Source organism: Perognathus longimembris, chromosome 7 (assembly GCF_023159225.1).
Source record: "Perognathus longimembris pacificus isolate PPM17 chromosome 7, ASM2315922v1, whole genome shotgun sequence".
NCBI lineage: Eukaryota > Metazoa > Chordata > Mammalia > Rodentia > Heteromyidae > Perognathus > Perognathus longimembris.
In genome coordinates this window covers 9,205,921-9,218,699 of record NC_063167.1, presented here as the reverse complement: position 1 = coordinate 9,218,699, position 12,779 = coordinate 9,205,921, and the positions used below count along the sequence as shown (strand labels likewise).

Genomic DNA, 12,779 nt, shown 5'->3' with positions numbered 1-12,779 from the left:
AGTTTTTGTTATGATGGCTCTGTAGTATAGTTTGACATCAATCAAGTATTGTGATGCCGCTGTATTGCTCTTTTTGCTCAGGATTGTTTTGGCCAATCAGTCTTTTGTACTTCCATATGTATTTTTGGATTCCTCCTTTTTTTTCTTTCCCTTTGGCTGTGCTGGGGTGTGAATTCAGGCCTTGCACTTGCGAGGCAGGTGCTGTACCACGAGAGCCGTGTTCCCAGCCCTTTTAAGCTTTAGTTATTATCTTTTTTCCAGCTAGGATCTTCTTGCCTGTGCTGGCCTGTGAGTCTAAGTGATGTCTCCTGTGTAGGTGAGATACAGGGACATACCTCCACACCCAGCTTGTTTGTTGAGATTAGGTCTTAGGAACTTTTAGGGGGACTGCCGTCACCCCCACATTTTTTGGGAGATGTGGCGCATGCCCTGGTCGGCCGGTAAGGGAGGAGAGAAGCAAGGCGGGGCTGGTTGGGGGGCGAGGTGAGGGTCATTTGTGGCAGACAGGGAGCAGGAGCCTGAAATGTGGTGACCTGATTTAGACACCATAGAAAGGTGCAGAGTGCGGTTGGGAGCCGAGCTAGCAGCTAAGCTCATCCTGACCTCTGGCTGTGCCGATGTCGCCAAGATGTCGGGAGCCAAACCTGCAGCTAGGTTCATTATCACCTCTGGCTGTGCTGTTACCGCCAGGATATGCTACATGCAAGGACATTTGTTCACAGCCACTATCCGGAATTGCTTTGCTGTGTCTGCACCTTGCTATGTCCGCTGGAGTAGATTCCTATGTTAATCAACCTTGTCCTGTGTTTACTGTAATCAAATGTTGTAAACTTCAAAGCCTCTTTATGTTCTGGAATTTTAACAATCCTATGCTATTCCCTGGTTCCAAAACTGCACATAAGCTGGGAGTTGAGAATAAACTGGGCTGCAGTCTTGAGTCTCAATCTCGAGATGCAGACCTCCCGTACCCCATCTTTGCCTCTTGTCTTTTTTCTCTTGTCTTGTATTTTTCCTTTTCCTTAATCCTCACCGCCCTCAGTCAGGATTCCCGTTCACTGCCGGCTGGCTCGGCAGGGAGTGCGACCCGGCCGAGGTGCCTGGCCCTCCGCTGGACAAGAAGTGTGGTCCACGGCGGTGTCCCACCACCGCCCCACCCGACGGACGAGGTGGGTGGCTGGGCGGGGCCCCAGGCCCCAGGCGGGGTGCCTGCAGGGTCTGAGTCAGCCCAGCCTCTTCACTGTGGCGCCATTGATGAGGTGGGTGGCCAGCCCCCTTCCCTGCCGTGGGCCCCCACACTCTGTCAAAGCCCAGCGGTACCCCGGCCTCTGGGGACACCCCCCTCCACGCACCCCGGCTAGAACGAGGCAGAACGCATTGCGAGCCAGGCACGCACACTGACGCACACTGCAATCCTAGCTACCTGGGAGGCTGAGATTGGGAGGATCGCGTTCCGAGCTGTGTGCTGTGACACGCGCGCGCACGTGTGCATGCGTGCGTGTGTGCGTGTGTGTGTGTGGGCGTGCGAGTGCACACGCACAGCTCAGGGTATAAAACTTGCCAAGACCCAGTTCTGAAAAGTAAATGCCTTGAAAGCTGGAGATGGTGGTGTGTGTCCATAGTCCCAGTCACTGAGCGGGCTCAGCCCTCTGGGAGCACCCAACACGGACAAACCCAGTTAACATGGACAGACCCCGGCCGTCCAGGTCCCGATGTGAACCTGCCCCTGCCCAGGGCTCCACCGCTGCCTCAACTGTACCGGGCCTGGAAGCCAAGTGTGGAAGGTTCCAGTAAAGTACCAAGAGGCCCGAGTAGGCCAGAGAGCACGCCGTATTGGTAAAGTGGCAGCCAGCCGATATAGTGGGTGGGGCTGGGGCCGTTCCTTTGTCTGCGTGGAGAGCTCTTCATTACCGTTCTGCTCCTGCGGACTCTGCGTGTGCATTACACGGGAGTTCACAATGCAGAGGACACGTCACTGCGTCTTCCGTGACTGGCACCAAGTAGGTTCTTGGCCAAGAGTTGTTGACCCATGAAGAGAAGTTCTTATACATTCACCCTGCAAGGACAATGCTCTCCAGAGTCTAGTTTCTTTTCTTTTCTTTTTTTTTTTTTTGCCACTCCTGGGGCTTGAACTCAGGGCCTGGGCTCTGTCTCTGAGCTTCTTCGCTCAAGGCTAGCACTCTACCACTTGAGCCACAGCGCCCCTTCCAGCTTTTTCTGTGTATGTGGTGCTGAGGAATCGAACCCAGGGCTTCATGAGTGCTAGGTGAGCCCTCTACCACTAAGCCACCTTCCCAGTGCCAAAGTCTAGCATCTTTTTCTTCAGATCTTTTCTTTTAGTCAGATACTAATGCTTTTAAAAAGCAGACATGGGAACGGGTTCTGCATGCTGCATGACAGCTTTCTTTCCTTTTTCTTTTTTTTGCATTTGAAGATGCGTGTGTCTTGGAGAGTTGAGAACGGACCGTTTACCCGTGAGTGAGGTCTTGCACAAAGTCTTCCAGGCACATCTGGAGCTTGCAGAGAAAGCGCTGTTTCCTTGGCCAGCATCACAGGTTGGTGGGCAGCTGACAGACATCCAAGGCTGCCCCCAGATGCTTCCAGCAGCCCCGAGGCCTGTCCCACCGTCAGCAGCACGCCCCGGGCGATGCCCAGGGGCCCCCCTCGAGTGCTCCTGTGATATCCAGGCTGGCGGGGCTCCCCGGGGACTTGTCTCAGGATGACACACTCACTTGCCCCGCACGTGTTCTCGTCCAGGGTCCTCTTCTCAGAGGCAGGGGGCCTCTGGTCAGAGAAGGACTGGGGTCGAGTCCCAGAGCCGCCCCTGGGAGCTGGGATGCGAGGCCCACCGCACAACTCTAGGAAGGGCTTCCGGCTCCCGCCCCACGGACGGATGGTGAAGGCCAAGATGGCGACGGACCCACCCGGGGGGCGGTCCTGTGGGATGTGACGTTAGCCCATGGGGGAGGTCCTAGGACGTCACTCTTGGATGGACAGCTCCTATCAGCCTATCGCCGCGCCTAGCGAGCCACTCCAAATCCCGCCCCTTCCTGCCGCCATTACTGCTATAAATGCGGCTGCTTTTCACTGAATAAACCGGATTTCCGTGAAGTTTTCCCCGATGCGCCTGGCATCCCGAGTCCGCTGTTTAAACGTAAGGGGACTGGGTGGGCGTATTCGCGTCTAACACACCGTCCATAGCTTCTCACACTAGGGCGCGGCCCAGCTACTCCTCCCGCGGGACGGGAGAGGACGTGCGCGAGGGAGCCAGGGCCCTGCACAAGCGCTGGCCCGCGGGTTTCAAAGCTCGAACCCAGAACCTCCAGCCCAAGGGGAGATTTGTGCGGTGGCCTCAGTTTCCCCTGCTCAAACTCGGCCGGAAACCTCACCCGCCGCCACCAGCTGTTGGTGTTTGGGGTGGGGGGGTAGTTCTGGGTGGGATGAGGTCACGGGGACAGGGGGCCCCACAATGGCCGTGGTGGGGGTATAGCGGGAAGAGACGGGCCTCGCATGGCCCCACGGGTCTCTCGAGACGCGGGTGGGGCCTCCCCACCTGCCAGGCCAGCGCCTCAAGCTGGGCTTCCAGCTCTAAGAGCAAAATGAGGTTTTCTTTGTGGAACCCCATCCCGGGCCTTCTGTCACAGACGCGTGGGGATGGCCATCGGCCGGGAGAGGCAGCTCCACCCGGAACAAAACCCCGGGGACAAGCCCGGCTCTGGGCCTGTCACGCTGCGGGAGGCGGGCGGACCAGGCGCCCGCTGGGCCTCAGGAAGATCTCGGCCTGGGTTGCGACCCTGCCAGCCCACAGCCCTCGACACCGAGTCCCACTTCCCTCCCGGGAAATACAGGGAGCACAGGGACCTGCCTCAGTGGGTGCTGGGGACACAAGCACCTGACACAGAGCTAAGTACTCGGGAATGAAGCACCTGGCACAGAGCTAAGTACCCAGGAATGAAGTACTAACACAGAGCTAAGTACCCAAGAATGAAGCACCTGGCACAGAGCTAAGTAGTGGGAATGAAGCACCTGACACAGAGCTAAGTACCTAGGAATGAAGCACCTAACAGAGAGCCAAGTACCCAGGAAAGAAGCACTGAACACAGATCTAAGTACCTAGGAATGAAGCACTAACACAGAGCTAAGTACCCAAGAATGAAGCATGTTTTCTTCTTGTTCTCTCCAGGAAAAGGAGGACCATGTTGGACTTCTGCTCTTCCATGGAAATATGGAAAGTAGGACTGCATACGGTAGGAGGCAACCAAGCTTCCTTTCCTTGTTTGCTTTCTAGATTCTTTCTTGAGCGTCTTATGGCGCAATGTTTTGCCGTGGCGATAGTGCCCACAGCGTCACACAAAAACTAAAGGAATTTTGCACCGTGCTTCTTCCTTTCCTCTCCCCCTGCTGCTAGACTTGGGGAGTCCCGTTGGAAAGAAGATAGGAGTTGAGGGTATTGACACTCAACCCCAATGTTTTATGATAAAAAAGTTTTTTAAAAGTAAGCGCAAAGGTTTAGCACGTTGGCTTCACTGTTTATATAAAAGAATGTTTTACTAATCACTTATGTTTGAGTTATCAGCTACTGTGAACTGCCGGGAATGCCAGAGTTTCAGCCTACTTCTACTTCACCACCAAAAGAGGGCTGATGTCTGCACCTTCCTGCACTTGGCAGAAACCAGCTGAGGATTCCGACTTCTGGACAAAGCCAGACGGATGGACCCTTACCTACCCCTCACCCCAGTTTTGTGGAAGGGGCCCCACAGATCTTATGTCAGCATTTGCCTTATGCCCACATATGCCATGTGTTTACAGCATCCCCTGCTCATTGAAAAAACAGAAAGGGGGAGATGTTGGGGACTGTTTTGGCCTTGATGGAGGAAGGGTGCCAAGAGCAAGACGCTGCCCTTCCCCCAGTCCTGGGACAGTGTGGGAGGGAGCCCCTCCCACCTTCCAGTCTCAACCAGAAAAGAAGCCCCCCGCCCCTCGGGAGGCGAACATGTGCATGCCACCATGATAGGGTTGTCCAGCCCACAAAGGAAGTTCCATGACACCACTTGAGGGGCAGCCCAGTCAGCCAATCAGTCAGTCACCCCAAGTCCTTCCCCTTCCGCCTTTGTCATCGTAATAAATTTCTCTGGCCTGCCCTCTGAGGGCTGAGACGCATCCCACCATCGCGGCGTTTCCCTGGTGCCTTCTTCCCCCCCCTCCCCGCCCTGCACTCCTGGTAACATGTGAGGGGGCTGGGGGGAGGGGAGGCTTCAGCAACCTTTCCTCAACTTAGCGCAAGTCCACGAGAATACGCCTTGGCCTTCTGCCGGCAGAAGGCAAGGCCGAGTGCTCGTTCATAGATTTTGGGGTTCAAGCATTTTCCCCGGGAAATTGGGGAGAAAGGGATCGTCCAGGTCCCGACACACTAACACAGAGCTAAGTACCCAAGAATGAAGCACTAACACAGAGCTAAGTACCCAAGAATGAAGAACTAGCACAGAGCTAAGTACTCAAGAATGAAGCACTAACACAGAGCTAAGTACCCAAGAATGAAGCACTAACACAGAGCTAAGTACCCAAGAATGAAGCACTAGCACAGAGCTAAGTACTCAAGAATGAAGCACTAACACAGAGCTAAGTACCCAAGAATGAAGCACTAACACAGAGCTAAGTACTCAAGAATGAAGAACTAGCACAGAGCTAAGTACCCAAGAATGAAGCACTAACACAGAGCTAAGTACTCAAGAATGAAGAACTAGCACAGAGCTAAGTACTCAAGAATGAAGCACTAACACAGAGCTAAGTACTCAAGAATGAAGCACTAACACAGAGCTAAGTACCCAAGAATGAAGCACTAACACAGAGCTAAGTACCCAAGAATGAAGAACTAGCACAGAGCTAAGTACTCAAGAATGAAGCACTAGCACAGAGCTAAGTACTCAAGAATGAAGCTCCTAGCACAGCGCTCCGTGCTCAGGAATGAGGCACTAACACAGAGCTAAGTACCCAAGAATGAAGCACTAGCACAGAGCTAAGTACTCAAGAATGAAGCACTAACACAGAGCTAAGTACTCAAGAATGAAGCACTAACACAGAGCTAAGTACTCAAGAATGAAGCACTAACACAGAGCTAAGTACTCAAGAATGAAGCACTAACACAGAGCTAAGTACCCAAGAATGAAGCACTAACACAGAGCTAAATACCCAAGAATGAAGAACTAGCACAGAGCTAAGTACTCAAGAATGAAGCACTAGCACAGAGCTAAGTACTCAAGAATGAAGCTCCTAGCACAGCGCTCCGTGCTCAGGAATGAGGCACTAACACAGAGCTAAGTACCCAAGAATGAAGCACTAGCACAGAGCTAAGTACTCAAGAATGAAGCACTAACACAGAGCTAAGTACTCAAGAATGAAGCACTAACACAGAGCTAAGTACTCAAGAATGAAGCACTAACACAGAGCTAAGTACTCAAGAATGAAGCACTAACACAGAGCTAAGTACTCAAGAATGAAGCACTAGCACAGAGCTAAGTACTCAAGAATGAAGCAATAACACAGAGCTAAGTACTCAAGAATGAAGCACTAACACAGAGCTAAGTACTCAAGAATGAAGCACTAACACAGAGCTAAGTACCCAAGAATGAAGCACTAGCACAGAGCTAAGTACTCAAGAATGAAGCACTAACACAGAGCTAAGTACCCAAGAATGAAGCACTAGCACAGAGCTAAGTACTCAAGAATGAAGCACTAACACAGAGCTAAGTACTCAAGAATGAAGCACTAACACAGAGCTAAGTACTCAAGAATGAAGCACTAACACAGAGCTAAGTACCCAAGAATGAAGCACTAGCACAGAGCTAAGTACTCAGGAATGAAGCTCCTAGCACAGCGCTCCGTGCTCAGGAATGAGGCACCTCACACAGGGCTGGGCACCGAGGAGTAGCCGCACGACTCAGCTCTGCCCGCCCCTTCGCAGCAGTGGGCACGGAGCATTCGTGGGGGGTGAGGAGGGGGAAAGCGAGGTGCCCCGGAGCCCCTTCCATGTCCTCACTTGTGCCACGAGGGGAAGGAGTCCAGCTCACAGAGCAGGTGTGAGGAGGAACTGAGGCCAAGCATGCGGCACGCTGGGTGTGGTGCACTGAAGCTATGTGCTCAGGAGTGAAGGATGCCTGCGTTCACCTCCACTGTCCTCCTCACCACCACCATCATCACCACCATCACCACCATCACCATCACATCCCATCATCACCACCATCACCACCATCACCATCATCACCATCACCACCACCACCACCATCATTATCATCATCATCCCCATCACCACCATCACTATCACCACTATCACCATCATCACCATCACTATCACCATCACTATCATTACCATCACCATCATCACCATCACCATCACCACCATCACCATCACCACCACCATCACCATCACCATCACCACCGCCATCGCCATCATCACTATCACTATCATCACCATCACCACCACCATCATCACTATCACTATCATCACCATCACCACCACCATCATCATCATCACTCTCTCTTCCTCCACCTCCTCCTGGTACAGATGGCCCTGTGGCGGGACCAGGCACAGTAGTAGAGAATGTGGGGAACATTCTAGCTCACCCACCGCCTTTGGTGTCCGGCTGGGTGAGGTCCATGTCTCCGACTGCCGAGTGGATGATGGGCGGACTGCGCGCAGATCTTCCTGTTCTTACTCCCCCTTCTCTCCCTGCGTCTTGGGAGCGGGGATTAAATCACAGAAGCCACTTGACAATGGCTTTACCAACAGTGTGTCACAGAACGTTCCAGGAGGTGCCGGTTGGGGGTGCAGGAGGCAAGGAGCGCCCCACTTGTGCAGACCAAGGTGAGACTCTGCAGAGACTAGTTTGGTGTTGCTCAGGTCTGTGGCTCTGAAGTTGGGGGAGAAGCCCGGCAGGGCTGAGAACTGCTGTGTGCGCACCGTCCTTCTCCAGACCTTCTGCCACTGCTGCTGTGACAGACACGATCCTCACAGTGACGTCTGGCTGGGTCGCAGACGCTGCCACCAGTGGCCGGCCTGGCGCTCGGGGGGAGCGGCTGACGCCGCTCAGTGAGGGTCTCCCTCCTGAGGGATCCAGTCAGAACGATGAGAATGTGGCACATGTGCCAGCCGGTGCCTGCCAGGGTCGCAGCAGCCGTGACTGGCAGCCGCTGGTGGGGTTCACCGCCTCTCCTCCGCCCGCCCCGGCCCTTCCCGGCCTCTCTTCCAGGCACTTGCCAGCAATCCAGCTCCTTTCCGTCTGTGTAATTCTGAAGGACTCTGTCCCACCTGCTGGATCACGCTGGACATACCCCCGGCGGGGTGCTGACGCATGGTGTGTACACACGACCCGCCAGTCCCACGGCCATAGCCCGTGTCCCGGGCACGCCGCTGGCTGGGGGACGGCTTCCCAGGGCGGGGCGGCAATCTCCAAGGTGTGGATTTCCTCAGGTGAACAAATGCTTTCGTCCTCAGTGGTATCATGCACATCTGTGATTCTATTCATCCGCCCACCTAGCCAGTCACCCAGCCATTAGTCCGTCCGTCCGTCCATCCATCCATCCACCCACCCATCCTGTCTACTCATCCACCATCCATCCTTCCAACCATCCATATATCTGTCCATCCACCATCAACCATTATCTGTTCATCCATCCATCCATTCATCCATCCATCCAATCCTACATCCATTCATCCACCCATCCTGCCCACCCACCCACCATCTGTCCTTCCAACCATCCATCTCTCTATTCACCATCTACCCACCCACCATCCATCTATTATCTGTTCACCCATCCATCCATCCATCCACCCAACCATCCATCCATCCACTCATCTACCTGTTCTTCCATCTACCCACCCACCACCCACCCATCCACCATCCATCCTTCCAACCATCCACCCATCTATCTATTGGCCCACCCATCGTTCCATTCACCCATTCTTCCATGTGTCCATCCATTCACCCATCTACCACCCATCTACCATCCGTCCATATACCTATCCACCATTCATCTATCCACCCATCCTTCCATCTGTCCATCCATTCACCAACCCATCATGTATCCATTCACTCATCCTTCCATGTGTCCATCCATTCACCAACTCACCACCCATCCATCCATCCATCCATCCACCCATCCTTCCATCTGTTTATCCACTCACCAACCCACCATCTATCCACCCACTTACCCACCATCTACCCATTTATCTGTCTACCCATTCATCTATCCACCTGTCCATCCATCTAGCCACCATCCATCAATTCCTCCACCCAACCACAATCCATCTATCCATCCATCACACCAACATCGGTAGAGCCCCTGGTGTGCACTGCTCTCCTGGCACTGGACACACTGCGATCGTCTGTCTCCAGACAAAGCATCCAGGTGGCAGTGGCTTCCCAGGCCTCTCATCCTGGATGTCTCCCCGGCACCTCACGCTCATCTTTCCCTCACACCTGGGCCTGACTCTGGGCTTCAGTGAGGGCATCACTTCCACCATTTTACATATGCCAGAAACCTAGAAGCGATGTAAGCCACTCTCCCTCCGCAGCTTCCCTTGTAACCCTAACCTATTCCACTGCAGAGGGCGGTTCACCTCCCTCAGCAGCCCCAGAACCTTCTCCAACGCCATCCCCACTGCCGCTCCCATGGCCCCTTAATGCCAGCCTGGACTCTGTTGTGCTTGAGGCTGGCCACCTTCCCGTGTGCTTCCCACGTGTGGCCAAGATGAACGCACGCCATTGCATGCACACCCGCGCCACCCGGTCCTCCCTTGAGCCCTTTCAGGGCTACCTTGCTGCTGGTGGGACAGAGCAGAGCCTCTTCCAGGTCGGGCAGCTCCGACCTCACAGCGCAGCCTGCCGACCTCGCCAGCCTGCCTCACTCTCATTTCTTTTTTTCTTTTTTTGTCCCCATCCCGGGACTTGAACTCAGGGCCTGGGAACTGTTCCTGAGCTCTTTTTGCTCAAGGCTGGAGCTCTACCCCTTGAGCCACAGTGCCACTTCTGACTTTTTGCTGGTTCACTAGAGATAAGAATCTCATGGACTTTTCTGCCCGGGCTGGCTTTGAACCAAGATCCTCAGATCTCAGCCTCCTGAGTAGCTAGGATTATAGTCATGGGCCACTGGCACCTGGCCATCCATATATTTTAAATCTCCCTACTAACCTAAGAGGGGGTGACATCCTTAGAAAGCCCACTTCAGAGGCGAGGAAACTGAGGTACAGTGAAGTAAACGGCAAGCCTGGAATCCCACGGCTCTTTGCACAGGAAAATGCCCCATTACCCAATGTCACAGCCGTTATTGCTAAGACAGGAGCTAGCCTAATTGGGATGTAACGTTCTTGTTGCCTCTGTCATCTTTCATTTGCTTGTTACTCATGGCCCACTTCTTTGTGGTCCTGGGGAGTGAACCTCAGGTCTTCATGCTTTCTAGATTCTACCACTTGAGCTACACCCCCAGTTCCCTCGCATTTTTTTTCTTAATTTGCTTCTTAGATCAGGTCTTGTGCTAACATCAAGATCTTAGAATTGGCTCCTCCTACCTCCACCTCCCGAGTAGCTGGGATTACAGGTGTGCACCATCACACCTGCACTGTGTGTGTCTTTGTTTTTAAGGAAAACCACTTTCCCACCCAAGCGGGCGTGGATTGAAGAAGGGAATGCTCAGCCACAGACACACGAAGCCTTCTGAACAGACGTCCCACCCGGGAGGATTCACCGCGACACCGGAAGAGTCAGGCACACGCCTAGGAGCGGGAAAGCCCCGGTCACCTTTGTCAGAGTCGGAGAGCTGGATGCCGACGTCACCGAGCAGCTTCTCCACCTCCTCCACCCAGGACACGGAGAGGCTCACCACGTCCAGGCTGACTCTCTGGAGAGCGGACACGGGCGGCCTCACGTCCAGGCGCCGGAGCAGGTCCAGCTCCCGCCGCAGGTCGCTGCTACAGCAAGACCGTTTCATGCAGGCCTGAAAACGGACAAGACCGTGAGGAGCCCGCACCGTGGGTAGACATGGAGCCAGCAGCGGCCTGCAGGGAACAGAGCTCCAACCCAGCCCCTGGGCACGCGGCGCCCCCGCGTCAGTGGCCCCTGAGATGGCTACGTTTTGAGTGGTTTGGGGTTTCTTGGGGGTGGGGGTGGGGCTTTCACTTTTTCACATGCCGATTTGGACTTCTGATGAGCAGAGAGACCGCCCTCTTAGGCCTGTGCCATCCCCAAATCAAATCACACAGTCTGGCTGGCAGCCATGAGAAGCAGATCTGGCTATTTCTAGCTGTCACGCTTGCCCCGAGATCGGCGCACAAGCCGGCCACCAAGTGTGGTTTCCTGAGGTTGTGAAAGGGCGCTGACGAGCTGGCGTTTGCGCCAACTCCCAAATAGTTGCTGCTGGTCTCCTGGGAAAGCAGAAGCGGCTGCCTGCTCCCACCGCTGGGGCGGGGGGAGGGAAGGGGGACACGCATGCATCTGGGGGCGTCGGTTCCTCCTTGGTCAAGGGGTAAAGAAGCAAACAGCCTCTGTGAGTGGGCCAAAAAAGAGATGCAGACGGCAAGCAGAAACGGCCCTTCAGCTTTTCTAGAAAGCACATGACAGGTGTATTTAAATATTGTTTTTTTTTTTTTTTAATTTTGGGGGTTCTCAAAGTCAGTAGCCCTCCCCTAAAGATGCCAAATCTTAGGGTCCTCAGTTCCCTTATGGGAAATGATGTAGTCTTTGCATGTCATTCTGTCAATCATTAGTATTTGCATATGACGTCTTCCTGCAGGGCTGGGGGCGTGGCTCAGTGGTGAAGCACCTGCCTAGCAAGCAGGAGGCCTTGAGTTCAATCCCCAGTACTGGCAACCTCCCTAAAACCATCCTCTTGTAAACTTCACGTCACCTCTAGATGGTTTACAGTACCTATCACAATGCAAATGGTATGTTAATAGTTGTTATACTGCACTGTGGAGGGAATAATGATCAAAAGAGTCTCAGGCCGGTAGTGTAGCTCAGTGGTAGAGACTAGCCTACAACATGAAAGGCCCTAGGTTCGATCCCTAGCACAGCATAAAACAAATGAACTGAGAAACTAAAGAAAAGGAAGTTGGTATACGTAGGTATTTGTTCATTAAGGATAAATGATTATTTTTGTATGTTCCAGTACTGGGGCTTGAACTCAAAGCCTTGTAATCTCTCTTAGCTTGTGTGCTCATGGCTGGTGCTCTACTACTTGAGCCATACCTCCAGCCTTGATTTTTGCTGGTTAATTGGAGATGGAATTTCACTGACTTTTCCTCTGCCTGGTCTGGCTTCAAGCTACCATCCTCCAGATCTCAGCCTCCCGAGTAGCTAGGATTACAGGCATGAGCCTCAGATGCCTGGTTTGCATATGTTTTTTCCCTGAATATTTTTGATATGCAGTTGGCTGAGCACATCCCCTCCCCACTCCCCCCCCCCCCCCGGATGTGAAGGCTCAGGCATCTTTCTTTCACTTCACCTGGAGGCCTTCTGAGGCCTCTCTGTTCTCCAGCAAAATAAAAAGCAGAATTGCTTGTGCCAGCCTGCTCTAGCCACTGGGATGACCTCCCGCCTCCTCGGTACAGACTGGAGTGGAAGGGGGCACCTGGCAGCTGTCCAGCAGGGACCTCAGCCTCTCGATGCCCTCCACGGTCTCTTCCTGCTTAGCGCTGCTGAGTGGTGTCTCCTTTTGTAGGCTCCACTTTCTCTGCTGGAAGCTGAGGCTGTCCTCAGTGATCTGCATGATCTTCTCGATCAGCTGGGGAG

The 12,779-nt window shown here is 53.7% G+C and overlaps 1 protein-coding gene across 1 annotated transcript in view; it reads right to left on the bottom strand.

The window, feature by feature from the left end:
- Fhad1 (forkhead associated phosphopeptide binding domain 1) overlaps positions 1-12,779 on the bottom strand; it is a 90,756-nt gene that overhangs the window by 41,269 nt on the left and 36,708 nt on the right. Inside the window, 2 exon segments of the mRNA XM_048349825.1 lie at positions 10,791-10,986; positions 12,619-12,771. Coding sequence (XP_048205782.1) covers positions 10,791-10,986; positions 12,619-12,771 — 349 coding nt within the window.